The sequence below is a fragment of the Thamnophis elegans genome, chromosome 8 (assembly GCF_009769535.1).
Source record: "Thamnophis elegans isolate rThaEle1 chromosome 8, rThaEle1.pri, whole genome shotgun sequence".
In the NCBI taxonomy this organism is placed as follows: domain Eukaryota; kingdom Metazoa; phylum Chordata; class Lepidosauria; order Squamata; family Colubridae; genus Thamnophis; species Thamnophis elegans.
In genome coordinates, this window is record NC_045548.1 from 80,135,229 (window position 1) to 80,153,184 (window position 17,956).

At 59.4% G+C, this 17,956-nt stretch overlaps 2 protein-coding genes across 3 annotated transcripts; both read left to right on the forward strand.

The window, feature by feature from the left end:
* Nucleotides 1-286: 286 nt before the first annotated feature.
* SLC52A2 (solute carrier family 52 member 2) lies at nucleotides 287-11,782 on the forward strand. The gene is made up of 4 exons (XM_032223436.1): nucleotides 287-414; nucleotides 3,074-4,159; nucleotides 10,977-11,100; nucleotides 11,269-11,782. Exons 2-4 carry the CDS (start codon nucleotides 3,222-3,224, stop codon nucleotides 11,479-11,481), a joined length of 1,275 nt encoding a protein of 424 aa, XP_032079327.1. The 5' UTR covers nucleotides 287-414; nucleotides 3,074-3,221; the 3' UTR covers nucleotides 11,482-11,782.
* Nucleotides 11,783-13,703: 1,921 nt separating this feature from the next.
* On the forward strand, nucleotides 13,704-17,927 carry LOC116512783 (collagen alpha-1(I) chain-like). 2 transcript variants are annotated; one of them, XM_032223442.1, is made up of 9 exons: nucleotides 14,388-14,421; nucleotides 14,696-14,751; nucleotides 15,067-15,117; nucleotides 15,323-15,379; nucleotides 15,639-15,671; nucleotides 15,801-15,932; nucleotides 16,155-16,199; nucleotides 16,338-16,382; nucleotides 16,864-17,927. In XM_032223442.1, the coding sequence occupies exons 1-9, from the start codon at nucleotides 14,405-14,407 to the stop codon at nucleotides 16,869-16,871; spliced, it is 444 nt and encodes a 147-aa protein (XP_032079333.1). In that variant the 5' UTR covers nucleotides 14,388-14,404; the 3' UTR covers nucleotides 16,872-17,927. The 2 variants fall into 2 exon arrangements, with proteins under 2 accessions (XP_032079332.1, XP_032079333.1); XM_032223441.1 differs by lacking the exons at nucleotides 15,323-15,379; nucleotides 15,639-15,671; nucleotides 15,801-15,932; ... (1 more) ...; nucleotides 16,338-16,382; nucleotides 16,864-17,927 and having other exon boundaries at nucleotides 13,704-14,751; nucleotides 15,067-15,123.
* The last annotated feature ends 29 nt before the right edge of the window (nucleotides 17,928-17,956 follow it).

The following is a 17,956-nucleotide window of genomic DNA, read 5'->3' on the forward strand; positions in this document are numbered from 1 at the left end:
TGGCAAGAAAGGTCGTAAAAGCATTCCTGCACTTAAGAGCAGGAATGTTGGGCTCAATTGTAGTTGTAAGTTGAGGACTAGCTGCTTGAAAAGGAAATAAGGCTGACTTCTTGCCCAAGGCAGGAAACACAAAATAACTGGGCTTAAAAGCTGGGGGTGGGAGTGGGGGGCGGAGGGTTGGGCTCCAAGGGGAGCCACCGTCTCTCTTGCCCGGAGAGTGAGAGGGAGGGGAACGTGGGGCTCAGCCGTGCCAAGCCAGAGCAAAAGGCCAGGGCTGCCCTCCTGCACACACCCCTTCTGGGTGGCGTCTGCGAAGACAGGGCAGCAGATCTCCGGACAGGAAGGGAAGGCAGGCGGACGGCTCCCCCTGCACAGCCGCTGCTCAGGGCAGCCCCTGGGGCCCCCCTCCGTCTGGTAAGAGGCAGCCGGGGAGGGGCTGGGGGTTGCTGAAGGTGCGAATGCCCTTTGTCTCCGTTCCCCCCGGGGGAGGGAGCAGCAGTGGCCGTGTTTCCTGCCCCAAAGGAAAGCGACTTGGCTTCGGCCGAGCCTCCATGGGGGCTTCTGCTTCCCGACTGCCTCGGCCCTTCTGGGCAGGGGGCTTCTGCTGCTCCTTTGGGGTCTGGGGAGGGGTTGGAGGGAGAATTTGGGGGAGAAATAAAGGGGGTGGGTTTGCCTCCCTTGAGGCTTCCATCTGGGAGCTCAGGGAACCCACAGAAAGGTTTCCCCGCTTCGGCCGTGCTGACTCTGGGAGCGCTGCTCATCTCCAGGTCTCATCTCCAATGTCCCCACTGTCCAAAGACATTTCCGTGGTCATGTGGTGGGCATAATTATACACCGAGGCGCACGGAACCCTGTCCCTTTCCCACCAAAGTGGTACCTATTGATCTACTCACATTGGCAGACTCTCGAACGGTTAGATGGGCAGGAACTGTGGCCAGGATGGGAGCTCAGCCCGTTGCACGAACCCAGTCTGGCAGCTCCGTGTCTTTAACTGCTGAGCCACAGCATCCCCCCCCCCCAGCCATAGGACACATATAAATAGCATCCCTTTCTTTTGGCCTTTGGCCTCTGCTCCCCACCGGTCAGACTCCCCAGCAGGAAAGACGAGCAGAGGAATGAATCCCACTTCACCGCCAGGCTCCATGAACGGATCCTGCAAGTCGGAAAGAAGGAACTTTGCCTATTCCTTCCTCTGACCACTCAGCGAGGAGGAGGAGGAGGAGGAGGAGGAGGAAGAAAACAACTGGAACAGCCACTATTAAGATAGTTAATAGTTAATTGGAAAAGACGGTTCAAATCTGGTGAGAGGTTCCTGGGGCCTCTTGCAGGGTTCGGTGGCTTCCAGTAGAGCAGATCTGGAGGCAATCCGGAGATTCCTGGTTGTGGGTTCCGTGAATGGATACCCTCCCCCCCAGCCCCCTCTCCCCCCCACCCCTCGGCCATCGTGAACCCTGGAAGGATGGGGAGAAGCCGTGGTTATTGGCTGCCGCCTCCAAGACGAGACGACTGGCGCAGAGCCGGGGGAAAGAGGGTCAAACCCATTTATGAAAGGGATAGGATCGCTCCCCTCCCATTCGATGGGTGGCATTTGCTCACAGGGGTCCGGAACTGGGCCCAAACTGACCTGGGAGCCTGTCAAGAGGAGGAGACAAAGCTAAGAGGAGGAAGAGGAGAGAAAGAAGAGGGATTTCCTGACAGTGAGAACAATTAATCAGTGGAACCGCTTGCCACCAGAAAGTGCTGTGGGTGCCCAACACTGGAAGCTTTTCAGAGGAGACTGGAGCGCCATTTGTCTGCAATGGCATAAGACGGTCTCCTGCCATGGGCAGAGGGTTGGACTAGAAGACCTCCAGGGTCCCTCCCAGCTCTGTCATTCTCTTCTCTAACCTCCGTGGCCCAGAATCTCTCTCTCTTTCTGGGCCATTGGTTTTGTCCGGAAAGAGGCTCCACTGGGGCTGGGAAGGGAGGGACGGCCTCGCTTGATGCTTCAGGGCACAAGGGCTCCCACCCTGCCGGTCAGCTGAATGCAGGCGCCTCTCTTCCTGGCAATTAAACAGAGGTTGAGCTGACTAGCGGAGGGAGGGAGGGAGTGTGTGTGTGTGCGTGTGCGTGTGACCCAGGGCAAGAGCTCTTCTGCCTCCGCCTGCCCTCCAACAGGAAGAGCCAGGAGGGCCAGCAGGTGGAAGGTGGACTTTGGGCTATTTCGGGAAAGAGAGGAACCTGTAGTCTGAGAGCCAAGAAGAGCAGAGGGGAGCTTTGCAAAGGAAAGACGCCTGGACTTCCACTCCCAGGACCCCCAGGGAGCCTGAAAAGCCTGAGGCCAGGGATCTCCAGCCTTGGCCACCTCAAGGGCTGGGGAATTCTGGGAGTTGGGCTCCAGGCGTTTTGAAGGGGCCAAGATTGGACAGCCCTACTTTAGACGTGTCGCGCAGCTACCCCCCTCCCCTCCCTGGGGAAGCCTGTGCAGAATTGCGAGCGGGGGAGGCGCCCTCCCACCCAGCCCAGAGACGGGCGAGGGGGGAGCTTTGCCGGAGAGGGAGCCTTGCAGGGGCAAAGGGGGGCTCTTCATCCGTTTATTCTCCTCCCAAATACCATGGACCCCCTCCTCCCTCCCCGTTACTATGGCAGCCGATAGCAAGCAAGCGACGTCACCCAAAGTTACGTCGTCACTGGGAAAAGTGGCCCTGCTACACTTCTAACCCCCTACAGCCTCCCCAAGGTCACATCACAGGATCAGAATTTGGCCACTGATTCGTATTTATGACAGTTCCGGTGTCCCTGGGTCACGTGATTCCCTTTTGAGCACTCCTGACAAGCAAACTCCCCGGGGAGCCCAGATTCACTTAACAGCGGTGGCAAGAAAGGTCATACAATGGGGCAAAATTCACTTAACAACCAGACTTTCGGGCTCAGTTGTGGTTGTAAGTAGAGGATTACCTGCATTAAAAAAAAAGAGAGAGAGAGAGAGAGAGAGAGAGAGCCCAGGGACCGTTTTCTCTGACTTCCATGGGGCTGAACTGTGTTTTATTCATTCAGTCTCTCCCCCCTTCGACTCTCCCTCTGTTTCCTGCAGTGAAATAAAACACGGGAGCAGCAGCCTCTGAAGGAGGAGGAGGGGGGGGAGGGAGGCGACACCCCTCCCTCTTGGCACAACTGGATCTGGCCATCGCAACTTATTGTCCCAGAAGCTGCAACCGTCTGAGCAGAGCCGGCTCAGGAGCATGGGCCTCTTGGTCCACCTGCTGGTCTGCCTGCTGGGCACCGGCTCCTGGGTGGCCATCAACGGGGTCTGGGTGGAGCTGCCGCTGATTGTGCCCCGCGTGCCCGAGGGCTGGCTCCTGCCCACCTACCTGACCGTCATCATCCAGCTGGCCAACCTGGGGCCCCTGGCCTTCACCCTGGCGCACCGCTTCCTCCGGGCGGACGAGGTGGGCGTCATCTACGGGCTGCTGGCCCTGGGCTGCCTGGCCTGCCTCCTGCTGGCCTTCTTCTGGCAGGAGACGCGGCCGCTGGGCGCCTCCCGCTACAGCCTGGCGCTGCTGGTGCTGCTCTTCTTCCTGGCCCTGGTGGACTGCACCTCCTCCGTCACCTTCCTGCCCTACATGCGCCGGCTGCCCTCTCGGCACCTGACCAGCTACTTCGTGGGCGAGGGGCTGAGCGGGCTCCTCCCGGGGCTGGTGGCGCTGGGGCAGGGGGCCAGCGCGGCTCACTGCGTCAACGCCAGCCTGGTGGGCAACGGCACCACGGAGCTGCTGGCCGAGTACCAGGACGCCCGTTTCTCCATCCGCACCTTCTTCCTCTTGCTGAGCACCATGATGGCCTTGAGCCTGGCAGCCTTCCTCGTCCTCAACCACCTGCCTGGGCTGGCAAAGAGGTACCGTGCCCGGCAAGGGAACCCGGATGACGCAGCCGCCGCGGTGGCGGGACATCCCATGCTCAGGGCCCCCGACTCCGGCTGTGGGGCGGCTTCCTCCCGTGCCCAGAAGGCCTGCGTCTTTGGGCTGATGGCCTGGGCCAACGCGCTGACCAATGGCCTCCTCCCCCCGCTGCAGTCCTACTCCTGCCTGCCCTACGGCCGCCCCGCCTACCACCTCTCGGCCGCCTTGGGCAGCCTGGCCAACCCGCTGGCCTGCTTCCTCGGGATGTTCCTGGTCAGCAGGTGAGCCGGGGGGGAGGGGAGCCCCACTAGAGAGACCCCGGGGGACTGTGGCACACCGGGGCAACCCAGCAGGCCCCTGAGAACTGGCATGGGGGGCATTTCAATGGGGGGTTCTTGGCTGGAGGGTCTCCCTGCAACAGTGAAGACAGAGGGGTGCCCCAAAACTCCCAGTTCACTGGCCTCCTACAGAGCTGTGCTGGGCGCCCCTCACCACTGACTCTCCAGACCCTTGTTAAGGCAGACCCTGCCCAGATCCTCGGGTGCCCAGATGCCAACGCTGCACCTTCAAGGCAGCTGTGCAACTCAGGGTGGGCAGCCCACCGTTGTGGCCAGAGAATCTGCCAGTGTTGGGGGGATGTCCTGGTTTGAGGAAAGGGGATCCTAACAACGCAGTTCCCCCTTTTGAGTGGCGTCCTGGCCGGCCTCCCCCAGACCCTGAAAAAGGAGCCCCCTCTGGGCCCCCCAGGTCAATGGGACCCTCCCCAGACATGTGGGCGTGTTTTCTCCTGGAAGAGGAAGTGTCACGCCCCACTCCATTCCATAACTAGGAAAGAAGACCAATAGACTCCATGGGTTGGAAATCCAAAGTACTTTTACCAATTATAAATGGTAAGCAAGCAGCAGTGAAGCAAAATCTGAATAATATGGCGCGAAAGCAATTGATATATAGCAAAGCCCGTTCCCCCCCCTTAGGATCAAAGCTCCAGTCCAATCATAAGTCCTTCAATTGTCAGGTGTGAGATAACTTCAAAAAGACAGGCCAAGATGGAATGTGAAGGCCGTTGATGCAGGCGGGAAACACGTACGCATGCGCAATCCCAACGACTGGTACATCCTAGAACATTCCTCCAGCAGTCCTCCAGCACACCAAGTAAAACCCTCCCACATACACGCCCCCCCCCTTCCCGTTTCATGGCAGCTGAAGCAGCAGCAAAGCAGAAGCTGACATCCGGCCGTCCCCCGGAAAAAAGGCTGTCAGGCCTGGAAGGAAAAAAAAACAAACAAACAAGACAGACAAACAATAAACAAGCAAGAGAGGGAAAGGAGAAAAGTCAAGGCTTGTCGGGATACGAAGCATAAAATTTTCGCAGTAAGCGGGGGGCACGAACGTGGGACTTATCAACCCATTCCGTGTGGGAGGGGGGAAAATGTTTCCAAGCCACAAGGTATTGGATGCGATTACGGTGGCGACGGGAGTCCAGAATGTCCCGGACTTCAAAATGACGGTCGCCATCAATAAGTAACGGAGCAGGTGGAGGGGCATCTGCGGGCCGGAGGTCGGAGACCCGAACTGGTTTGATGAGGTTGATATGGAACACCGGATGGACCCGGTTGAGATGTTTGGGCAATTGCAAACGTACAGACACAGGATTGATAACTTTCACAATTGGGAAAGGGCCAACATACTTGGGACCCAATTTCTTAGACTTCTGCGTAGTATGCAAGAATTTTGTGGACAAATATACTAAATCCCCAACGTGGTACTCATAAGGCTGAGAGCGTTTCTTATCAGCCTGCTTCTTATGAGCCTTATGGGCAGCGTCCAAGGTGGAAAGAGTGAGGGGCCAAAGGCGACTGAGACGTTCACTCCAGTCAGCAACGGAAGGAACCTGAGGCTGGGCCGTAGGCAGTTCGGGGATAGCAACAAAATCCTGGCCGTAAACCACCCGGAAAGGGGTGAAACCCGTGCTGGAGTGAACCGAATTGTTATAGGCCACTTCAGCATGCGGCAACAAGTCCACCCAATCGTCCTGTTGATAATTGATGAAACAACGTAAATATTGTTCAAGAACGGAATTAGTACGTTCACAGCCGCCATTAGTCTGAGGATGGTAGGCGGAGCTAAGGCCCTGGGCGGAGCCAATGCGCGTGAGGAACTCCTTCCAAAATTTAGATGTGAATTGGACTCCACGATCGGAGATAATACGGTCGGGGACCCCATGCAAGCGGTATATGTGAAATAGGAATAATTTAGCCAACGCCTTGGCGGAAGGAATCTTGTGGCAAGGCACGAAGTGAACTTGCTTGGAGAACAAGTCAGTAACCACCCAGATGACGGTGTGCCCTTGGCTTTCGGGAAGCTCCACAATAAAGTCCATAGAAATCTCCTTCCACGGGGCAACCGGGCGAGCGACAGACTGCAGAAGGCCGTGTGGTTTCCCTGGTGGCTTTTTGGCGGTAGCGCAAACCGGGCAACTGGAAACATAAAGTTCAATGTCCTTTTTTAAAGAGGGCCACCAGAATTGTCTCTTCACGAGGTGCAAAGTTTTGACGAATCCAAAATGACCCGCCATCCTGGAGTCATGGGCGCGACGAAGGACCACAAGACGTAGGGAAGCGGGGATGTATAATTTAGCACCAATCCACGGTAGATCTTCCCTCATGGTGCACTCGTCCCGATGGTTCAGGAACCAGTCGTCTTGAGGAAGAGCTGCTTTGAGGTCAGAAAGCAGATCGTGAGGTACGTCCTTTTGAGCCTTGGTCTGTTGACGTGTGAGTACCGGAGCTGCCAAGAGCGGTTGGACGATACTCAGTTTGGAACAATTATACTGAGGTAACCGGGACAAAGCATCAGCCATGAAGTTCTTTCCCCCCGGGATATACTTTAGAGTGAAATTGAAACGGTTAAAATATTGGGCCCAACGCATCTGCTTTGGGGAGAGACGGCGCGGTGTGCGTAACGCTTCCAAGTTCTTGTGGTCAGTCCACACTTCAAATGGGTGCTTAGAGCCTTCCAGGAAGTGGCGCCAAGTAGCGAGGGCCCAACGGACTGCAAAAGCCTCTTTCTCCCAAACCGCCCAGCGCCGTTCCGTGTCAGTGAGTTTACGTGAGGTGTACGCGCAAGGTTGCAAGTTACCTTGGTCATTGGCTTGTAGGAGAACGGCCCCAACGGCGACATCACTGGCATCCGCCTGGACAACGAACGGCTGGTCGAGATCAGGATGTTTAAGAACTGGTTCAGCTGCAAAAAGGCGTTTAAGCTTTTCGAACGCCGCCTGGCATTCCATGGTCCAGTCCAAAGGCTTACTGGGTTTTGGTCTCGGGTCGCCTTTTGTTTTGAGCAGATTAGTAATGGGTAGAGCAATGTCGGCAAAAGAGGGAATAAATTGACGGTAGAAATTAGCGAAACCCAAAAACTTTTGCAACTGTTTACGAGTTTTGGGAGCGTCCCATTCAGTGACGGCCTTCACTTTTTCAGGGTCCATCTCAACGCCATCAGGGGAGATACGGTAGCCCAGATAGTCAATAGTAGTTTGGTGAAACTCACACTTAGACAACTTGGCATACAGGTTGGCAGCACGGAGTTTCTTCAAAACAGTGCGCACCAGATTGACGTGGTGGTCGTAAGTGCGGGTATAAATGAGGATATCGTCCAGATATACGATAACGCCCTTATAGAGGTGGTCGTGTAGGATCTCATTAATAAATTGCATGAATACAGCAGGAGCCCCCTGAAGGCCAAAAGGCATAACCCGGAACTGGAAACAACCAAGGGGGCAGTTGAACGCGGTCTTCCATTCGTCCCCTTCCTTGATGCGTACTCTATAGTAAGCTTCTCGCAGGTCCAATTTTGTGAAGATGCGTCCCTTCCCCAATCGTGCCAATAAGTCCTTCATCAAGGGTAGTGGGTAGAGGTTGTGAGAACAGATGGCGTTAAGGTTTCTAAAGTCACAACATAAACGAAGAGACCCATCTTTCTTCTCACGAAATAACACAGGTGCCGCCACCTTGGGTCGTGCCGGTTCAATGAAACCACGTTTCAAATTTTTGTCAATGAAAGAACGCATCTCCTCCATTTCTCTGGGCGACATGGAGTAAATGCGGGGTTTGGGGAGTTTGACCCCGGGCAAAATGTCAATGGAACAATCAGTGGGCCTGTGGGGGGGTAAAATGTCCGAAGATTGCTCGCTGAACACTTCTTTAAGATCCAAATATTCTTTCGGAATTTTCTCCTCTCCTGCTATCCTCTCCTGCCCCCTAGCGGCCATCTCAGGAACGTCAGTGACGTTAGGCTGGGTTGGAGAGCCCTCCCCCACAGGAGGCACTTTGGAGCGAATACGCAAGCGGCCTGTCCGCCAGTTTATGTGGGGGTTCCATTTCCGGAGCCATGGGATGCCCAAAATAAGTGGTCTGTCCATGCCAGGCGCGACCACAAAGGAGATTAATTCAGTGTGGGTACCCATTGTCATTTCCAAAGGCTCAGTAAAAAAATGGGCGGGCCCCCCCCCTGCAATCGATCCGTCTATCTGGCAAAAAACAATAGGGGTTTTCAAAGTGCGCAATTTGAGGCCTAATTTCTCAACCATGGCCGGATTGATCATGGACCGGGAACAGCCGGAATCCAGTAATGCTAGGAGGGTGGCAGGTGGTCCCTCAGGAGGAACTCTTAATACAATAGGGAGCAGAAGGGGCCCCTTGTTTGAACTCACCCAGCGAGGGGAAGCGTCGTCATCTGAGTCATCAGAAGAAGAGGAGTTAGCATCCGCGTCATCCTTCAACGGTTGGGCCAGAGGAGGAGGGTTGGTTTCTCCAGCGAAAGCCGTTTCCTTCTTCTTCCTCTCAGAGCCTCTTGCAGATTTCTCCTCACGTCTGGGAGGGGGTTGGGCAGAGAGAGGTGTTTTCGCCCTACAGAGGGGGGCGGTGTGCCCAAGCTTGCCACAGCGAAAACATGTTAAAGGTCTGGAGGGGCCAGAAGGGGGCTCTCTCGCGTCGCCTCGGCGTTTGGAAAGCACTTGAGTAGCAGGAGGGGGGAGGGCCTTGGCAGCCCTTTCTTTCCGCTTCCTTTTTTCTTCAGTGGCATATCGCAAACGAATCAAGTCAAGCTCAGCGTCAGCCGCATGCTCGAACCAAGTGATTAAGCGCCTCGGCAGGTTACGATTAACACATTGTTGATAAATTTCAGGGTTTAAGCCTTCGGCAAATCTGTCCAGCATCGCATCCTCCCCCCAGCCTCTCATGTACTGAGACAGACACTGAAATTCCTGGATGTATTCGGCGACAGGCCTGTCGTCTTGGTCAAAAGTTAAAAACTTCAATTTGTTTCGCTTCTCGGTCAACGGGTCATCAAAACGTCGACGGAAAGCTGCCATAAAACGGTTGAAATTCCCCAAGAGGGGAGAACCCGACATATGCAAAGCAGTCGACCACGCCGCCGCCTCACCATCCAAAGATAACAGGACCATCCTGACCCTTAAAATGTCAGATTCAAAGTCCCGGCCATATCTCCATGTAATTAAAAACCTGCATGAGGAAGGAGGCGAGGCTAGCCGAAGCCCCATTAAAACGCACAGGCAAAGGAGGGATTTTAGCCATACGATGTCTTCGGGGGGGAGCCTGGGGTGGAGGTCCCCTTTGGTCAGCAAAGCCTCTAGCCGCAGGGGGTGATGCGGGCCGAGGGGGGGGTGGGGGAGAATCCTGGCGTGGGTAACGTTGCCAATTTCTCCAGTCTCTGTCCTCCTCTCCCCTTCTCTCTTCCAAAAATGTTTGACCCCAATAATCAGGTAGTTCACTCCGGGGGGGTTGTCTCCCAGGGCCCTGGTGCTGATAACTTCTCCATTCCCCTTCATCGCCCCTTTGGCTCCAATATTCATGAAACTCACCCGCCTGAGGTTTCCTCACGGCCCCTGGCTCCAGCGAAGTCTGTTGAGGAGGTTTTTGGGTGAGTCCAGCATTCCAGCTTGTCTCTATTTCTCTTTGCCCCACTGAAGTTGACCAACGGGGTAGGGGGGAAGGTTCAGGCTGACTGGAAATTTGCAGTTGAAATAAATCTTCGTGCAACGGCCGGTCAGACGGGCTGGGCTGGTGTAAAGAAAGGTCGGGAGGTCCCAGTTCACTGGAATCCGTCCCTCCAACGGCGCCTTCCTCCTCTCTGGTCGGAGAAGACATTATTTCCCTTCTCGGTAGACGTAAAATCTCCTGGAAAGGGATATTTTCAGATTTTGCTTCTTGTCACGCCCCACTCCATTCCATAACTAGGAAAGAAGACCAATAGACTCCATGGGTTGGAAATCCAAAGTACTTTTACCAATTATAAATGGTAAGCAAGCAGCAGTGAAGCAAAATCTGAATAATATGGCGCGAAAGCAATTGATATATAGCAAAGCCCGTTCCCCCCCCTTAGGATCAAAGCTCCAGTCCAATCATAAGTCCTTCAATTGTCAGGTGTGAGATAACTTCAAAAAGACAGGCCAAGATGGAATGTGAAGGCCGTTGATGCAGGCGGGAAACACGTACGCATGCGCAATCCCAACGACTGGTACATCCTAGAACATTCCTCCAGCAGTCCTCCAGCACACCAAGTAAAACCCTCCCACATACACGCCCCCCCCCTTCCCGTTTCATGGCAGCTGAAGCAGCAGCAAAGCAGAAGCTGACAGGAAGGTGGCCTCAGCAGAGCAGGCCCAGGTGGGCAGCCGTGCAGAGGAGAGTTTTTAGTTTTAGTTTAGTTTTATTAAACATTTATAGGCCGCCCTTTTCCCTGAGGGGACTCAGGGCGGCTTACAATAAAGGGTGAAGTAGATGGAAGACCCCCCTCCTCCCAGAGAGCCTGGCTTCTGCGCCTAGAGGGAAATGTAGATCTGAATAATGATGGTCTTCTTTCATTTTGCACTGGGGGGGACAACTCCCTCCCCCAGATGATCCCAGGCCTTTCTGCCCTGATCAGACATGCCCCCCCCCATCCCAATGGCTCTCCGAGCACAGGGGGCTCTCGACTGGGAGCAGGAGCTGGGTTTCCCAGGCTGCACCTGGCAGGCAGGTGTCTTTGCAGTTGTGAGAGTCACCCTCTGCCCGCTCTGCCCCCTCTTCCCCCCTCCAGGTCTCTGAGGCTGCTGGCTCTCCTGTCTGGGGCGGGGTCCCTCCTGGCCTGTTACATCATCAGCATGGCGACCCTCAGCCCCTGCCCCCCCCTGCTGCATTCGTCCCTCGGTGTCCTCCTCATCGTAAGTAGGAAGGGAGACGTCCAACATCCCCCAAGGCTCCACCCTACCTAGGGCAGCCCCAGCATCCCTCAGCTGGGGAGCAGGGCCCCTTGTGACCCTCTGGGTGGGGCAGGCTGTGGTAGCAGGGAGACCCCTGAAGCTCGACTGCTTCCCTCCCTTTTCCTCCAGGTCCTCTGTTGGGTCCTCTTCACCGGCCTCTTCTCTTACGTCAAGCTGATGGTTGGGAAGATTCTGCGTGATGAAGGGCGCAGCGCCCTGGTCTGGTGTGGGGCCGTGGTCCAGCTGGGCTCCATGGTGGGGGCTCTCATTATATTCCCCCTGGTCAGCGTCTACGGCTTCTTCCGCTCGGGAGACCCCTGCAGCTCCAGCTGCCCCAGCTAACGGCACCCAGGAGGGCCCCACCGCCACTGGGGCTGCTGCCACCGGCCCTGCCATGGACGCTGCCAAGAGGCCCCCCTTCCCCCGCTGCTTCTTGCCTTGGAAATTAGGTTGAAACCGCCACCCCCTTTCTCTGGGGCAACCCGTGAGAGATTGGAAGACGGCTGCCATGTTGCCCCTAGTAGTCCTTCCTTTCCCTGGACCTTCCAGTGGCTGCCATACCCCAATCCTGTTCTTTATAGGTTTTAGTCTTTGAACATCCCAGTTGCTCTTCTCTGCACATTTTCAAGTCTCAACATATTTTTCTTTTGTAATGTGGTGACCAAAACTGGATGCAGCATTGCAGGCGGGGCCTTTCCAAGCCTTTATAAAGCGGTACGAAGACTCCGCGTGATTTTGATCCTATGCGCCCCCCCCCCCCGGAGATGGTGTTTCAGGTCAGCCTCGGTGGGGGGTGGACTGGCCACACAGCCAGGTCTTCTCTTTATTGCTCTCCCTTTTCTATATCCAGCTGATCCCCTCGGTGGCATTTAAGCTCCAGTTTCTTTTGCCACAAATTCTATAAGGTTGGCAGCTCTTTTTTAAGGTGTCCGGCTGTTCTCTGCTTTCTTTCACGGGAGCAAAGGGGGGAGGGATCAATTTTACAATCCCATCTTTGTGAGTCAGCAGTCAGAATGAGCAAAGTCTTCATTGAGGAGTCTGGGGGCTCCACGCCAGGCTGGGAGAGCCAGAAACCCTCCCAGAAGGCAGCTGAGCCCCTTCTCTGAGGTGGCTACCAAGGATCCTCCCCCCAGGTCAAAGGTCATCTGTCCTCTGCCCAACATTCAGTAGCCAGGGCAAATTTCACTGTGACTCAGCACAGGTAGACCCCCACCTTTGCAGGGCAGGCTGGGGGCTCCCAGCCGCACAGGAGAAAACTTCCCACCCAGGGAGTGATGCTGCCCCCCAGCCCCACTGGCTTTCCAAAGAGGGGGGGGGGCAGCCTTGAGCAAGTAGGTGGGGGCAGAACCAAGGGCCTCGTGCTGCAGTGCTGCCCAGAGCCACCAGAGGGCAGTAGGGCCCGTCAAAGAACCCAGAGCTGGTCCGGCCTTGCGGAGGCTGGGGGAGGACTGGGGAGGGGGCACCACCGGCCCATCTCAGGCAAGGGGGTCACCTGCCCAGGCCGAAGAAATCCTCGGAAGGAAAAGGGAAGCGGGGACCCCACCCACCTCCTGCTCCCCCTCCCCTCCCCTCCAGCTGACCCTTCGTCTGCCGTCCGTCCCTACAGGGTCAGTTGGCCACCTGGCAGTCCCGGGAGCCCAGCAGGCACTTTGGGGGGGAAGGGGCAAGGCAGCTTCGCGGTGTGCAGGGGGGCGAGACGTCTCCCCCACCCTGGTGCCCTCCGAGCCCCCCCCCCACCTGTGGGCTCCCCTGCCGCTTGTGGGGCAGAGCTCCGCTCTGGGGGAGGGACTGCCAGGCCAAGAGAGCAGAGCCGGGAGGGAAGCCGCCCCTCGCGTCACGCCACACAATCAACTCCCTCGCCCCCTGGGCCACCAGTCGCCCCCCCAACCCTCCCGCGCCAAGCGACGACTGGGACCCCCCCCCCCTCCGCTTGTCGGGCGCCGCCCTCGCATCCAGGCCGGCAGGCAGCTCGCGGGCTCGGGGAGGCGGCCAGGTGCCTACCTGGCCCCTCATTACGGGGGCGGACTCGGGCAGGTGAGTCCCGCCCGCCCCGAGGGACCCTTTCAAGTCAGACAAAGGCCCATTGAGCTTGGCAAAGGCCTCCTTGTTCTCCCGGCCAGCGGGGGGGGGGGATGTCCCGCCTCGCTGACCTCGGCCTCCTGCCGCCCACGGGGGGCGCCTCGTCCGTCGGCTGCCGCAGCGCTGCTGCTGGGCGGCGTTGGCACGAAGGGGGCCTCGCTGGACGCCCAAGGGAGAGCACCCCGTGCCGGACCTGCTCGCCGCCCAGCGCCCCTCGCCCCCCCCCAAGGGTCCTGGGGAGACGCGGCTCCCCTCCCGCGGCAGCTGACCGCGAGCAGAGCCAGAGGGGGCACCGATCGCTCTCCCCGTGGGCCTCCTGGAGGGGTCCAAACAGCACCAGCACCGCCCGGCCTTCCGTCGGGAAATGAGGCCGAGTTACCCGGCTGAGACGGCTGGTCTCCCCTCGGCTCAGAGCAGGAACCAACCAACCGGGGCTGGGCTGCCTACGAGACCAGGGCGAAAAACGGAGCGGGGGGGGGGGGGTTGACTGGGCTGATGAGCAAGAGCGGCCCCGAAGGAAGACCTGGGTGCCCAGCGGGGCCAGGGCTCCCCCCCCCCGTCCAGGGCCAGAAAGGATGCCCAGCGCCCCCCTCCCCGCCCCTTCCTTCCCTGCGCGGACCCGATTCTGAGCCGAGACGCGCAGGCAGGTGGGCGGGCGGGATAGGCGAGGCAACCTCTCAAGCCCCCCGCCCCCCCCGCCAGAAGTGGCCTGAGAACCGGAGCGACACAAAGGGCGCTTTGTCCTCCCGGCCGACTTTCGGGGGAGGGGCACCGCCCAGCACGAGAATCCCCCGATTTCCTAACTCTGGTTTGAGGAGGCGGCCGGGGGGCAAAGGCGGCTTCCGAATGCAAGACGCCGAACAACGGGGGGCTGCAGAGGAGGGGGCCTGGTGCGCCGCAAGGGACCCTCCGGCTAACGGGGGGCCACCCGGAGTTCGCAGCGACGGCTCTTTTTTGCCATCCTCGCCCGGACTCACCGCGAGGGCGGAGGGGGGCAGCGGGGCCACGCTGGGGAAAAGGCCGTCTGGACGCCCGACTGGCCCGTGCTTGGGGGAGGGTCGCGACGGCCTGCCGGCTTCCCCCTTTCTGCCAGCCAGGGATTGGCTGCTCCCCGCCCGGCCTGGCTCCTCCCTGGCCCCCGAGCCCCATATAAGCCTCTCCGACGGCCTCTCTGCCCAGGGGCAGCATGCGGGCGCAGCACAGGTGGGCGCTCGGGGGGAGGCGGCGCCTGGGGCGGCGGAGGGGCCGGCAGAGGCAGCGTCGCAAAGCCCCCGGAGCTCTCCCGGAGAGCGGGCCAGGGCTGCGGGACTCCCCGTCATCCCGGGGTCCTCGGGGCGGCTTCCAGCGGTGCCTACAGGGGGCACCCGAGCCGCTGGTCTCGCCCTGTGCCCGGTAGGAAGGCCGGGCGGCTGTGCTGCCCACCGGCGCTCCTTCCGCTCGCCCGCCTTGACTGGCGGCCCTTCTGCCTCCGCTGCAGGTTCGTGGCCCTGGCGGCAGCCGCGCTTCTGCTCCTGGCTTTGGTGGCCGCCGACGGTGAGATGCGGCCATCCCTGCCTGGAAGTCCCCGGCGGCCTCCCCGAACCTTCGCCCTGAGCCTCAGCTCTCCCTTGGGCGCCGGGGACTGTCCCCTACGGGGCACCGGCCTGGGGGTCCGCTCCGTCTGCAGGGGCCTCTGAGCGCCCCTCGGGGCGTCGTCCTCGATGGGTTCTAGCTTAGCTGTGTAGCCCCCCCCCCTTCCAGGAGGCAGAGAGGTTCCCCCCACTCCGTTCTCCCCCCACATGGGACTCCCGAGCCCCCCTTCCCCCTTCCAGGCCTTTCTTCCACCCGCCTCCCTCCCTCTTTTTGCAGAGCCGCTCAGCTCCCCAGAGCCCACCTCCCCAGCCAGCAGCCAGACCCCAGGTATGATGTTGGGGGCCCTCGCTGCCTGAAACCTGGAGCCCCCCTCCCAGCCCCCCCCCAGGCCTGGCAGCTGATGGGTTCCCAGGCTGCCTCCACTTCTTCAGAATCCCTGATGCTGGGGGGGGGGGGAGGAGGCTGGGGGGGAGGGGAGAAGCCCCTGCAAGAGTTATGGGGGAAATGTCCTTTTTCTCCCCCCCCTTTTCAGAGCCCCTGGCAAATTCTGAGCCCCTGGTGGCTGGCAAATCGGAGGCCTCTGGCGAAAGTAAGAGAAAGGAGGGTCCCCTTGGGGCCAAAGCGGTCAAGAGGGGAGGGGGAGGAAACTCTCCATGGGGGATCTACAAAGGGGTCTTCAGCCCCCCAGCAGCCACACGGGAGCCCTTCCCATCCTTTCCATCAGTCCTGACACGCCAGGCGTTTCAAGGTCCCTGTTCAACCAAAGGCTGAATTTGGGGGGGGGGGGTAGGAGCAAGTCTGCACCCTCCTCCCAGCTTCCTCTCATCCTTCGGCCTTCCTCCCCACAGGTGAGACTGCAGGCCCTGTGGAGCAAACGACAGGTAGGCCGCAGGGCAGTCTGGGCCCTCTTGGCCCCCATTCTGGGGCTTTGCAGGCCAGCCGCTTTGGCCGGCGCCTGCCCTGGAAGTAGCGCCCAGCCCAGCCTTCCTGCCCCCCCCTTTCTCTGGCAGGTGGGGCCCCTGTGAGCTTTGCGCAGGACGATCGATCCCACACGGAGGAGATGAATGGGGAGCTGCTGCACAGTGACGCCTCCAACCTCGGCTCCTTCAGCCTGGACCCCCTCCCTGGAGACGCACCCAGCGGTGGGTGGGCTGTGGCAGGGCAGGGGGACTGGCCCTGGGAGGGAAGCCGTGGTTGGGCCGGAGGAGGCTGCCCAGGGCGTCCTGTGGCTGCCTGGCCAGAGGGGCATCTCAAGCGGTAGCTTCCCAGAAGGGACCAGCAGCTCTTCTTGGCCGGCAAAGCTACCAACTGGGAGCCATCCAGCCTCCTTCGGCCACGGAGAGACGGGGTCTTTGTTCCCACAGGCCCAGCCATGGAGGAGCCGTCCCACTCCCAGGAGTCCCAGGAAAGTAAGTCCTCCCTGGAGAGGAGGGGGCAGCGTCCTCCTTCGGATGCTCTCTCAAGCCCCCCCCCCGGGCTGTGGAGCAGGGTGGGTGGGGGAAGGGCCCGAGGGGTCCTGTGCTCGCCTGCCGCTCTTTCCCCTCCAGGCCTGGACCATGAGGTCGATTCGGAAGAGGCCCTGACACCCCCAGATAAGTGTCCCTGGAGGGCTCTGTCCCCGCTCACCCCCTGGAAAGAGCAGGCGGCAAATGGTGGGGGGGTTGCAAATGGAAAATCCTGTGGGGTGGTCGTCTTCCCACGGCGGGGGGGGGGGAGGAGAGGGCCTCAGTTTGCAAGGGGTGTGCGTGCGCCCTCAGCCGTCCCCCTGGTTGCCTCTGTGGCCGCTGGGGGGCTTTCAGCCAGGGCCCCCACACCCAGGGACGCCCGAGTTGCTGGCCCAGCATGAATCCCCTCGCTTTGGGGGTGGAGCAGGGGGTCCCTGCTTGGACTGGCAGGAAAGCTCTGGGACCGGGGGGGGGGGGGAGGTTAGCCAAGCAGAGCTGCGGTCGGGGGGGGGGGCTTTTGGAGGGGAAACCCAGCTTTGCTGAGCCCCCCATGAAGGGGAATCCTAGCCCCCCCCCCCCCGCTTCTTCCAGGGCCAGGTAAGGAGGGTCTCTTCTCCTTCCTCCACAGGCATGTGAGGACGGCTGCTGCCTCCTCTTCCCTCCCTTCCTGAAGATCCTGAGGTGCCCTGGGCGACTGCAACGATCTGCCTGCTCCTGTGGGATCTAACCCGGATCCTTTGTCTCGGCCGTTCCCTGGTTCCTGCCACAGCTAGGCCCGGAATAGGGGTGATTGTGTGTGTGCAAGTTTGGAAAGATGACAATGGCTGCTCGGAGGTTGTGGCTCCCTCCTGTCTTCGCAGAGGCCTCCTGGGCAGAGGCTGCAGATGCTCTTCCAGCGAAGGGCCAGGAGGCCATTTGGCCAGGCCTGGCTCCAGAGCTGAGGTGGGGAACGAAGGCCCCTTTGGCACTTGTGGACTTCAACTCCCAGAATTCCTCAGCCAGCCATGCTGTCCAGAAGTCAAAAGGGCCATCGTCCCCCCCCCCCCTTTAGCTCTAAAGCAGAGAGATGTATGTGCCCTCCACCCTTCAGCGCTTGGCAGCAGCAACAACACAATGGGCCTGGGGGGGGGGCGGAAGTAGGTGACCCCCCCCAGGCCAAGACTGCCCCAGGGCCCATGCAGCCGCCCTTGCCCCCCTCTGCCTGGGGAATCTCTCCCCGTGGGGCCTCCTGGGAGGAGAGGGGCTGGGGGGGGGTAGCTGAGTCTGCAGACAGAGGCTGCTCCATTGTCTCTGCTGCCCACTCATCTCCCTGGCTGGCTCCCCCAGGGGTGGGACGGAAGAGACGGTCCAGGGAGGGGATGATGGGCCCAATCTGCCCAGAGCCTTAATGGAGGCCTTCTGAGATGGAAGGAGGAGACCCCCAGGGGGGTCTTTGACAAGTGAGCCCAAAGGGTTTTATGGAGGGGGGGCAAGAGAGACCTGGCCTTATTTGGCCCACCGGGTCTGCCCAGAGCCCCCACAGGCTGGGACCTCCAGGGGCCTCTTTCACCTGGTCAGGCGTGTGTGTGTGTGCGTGCTCTAGGTTCCCCCTTGACCCTGTAGAGGTGGTGGTGGTGGTCTCTGCCGTTGTTCCTGCTGGCTGTTCATTCAGCCCCCCCCCCCTTCTGTAGCCTCTGTAATCAATAAAGATGTACAAACCGCTCTGGCTCTCCGTGTTGCTG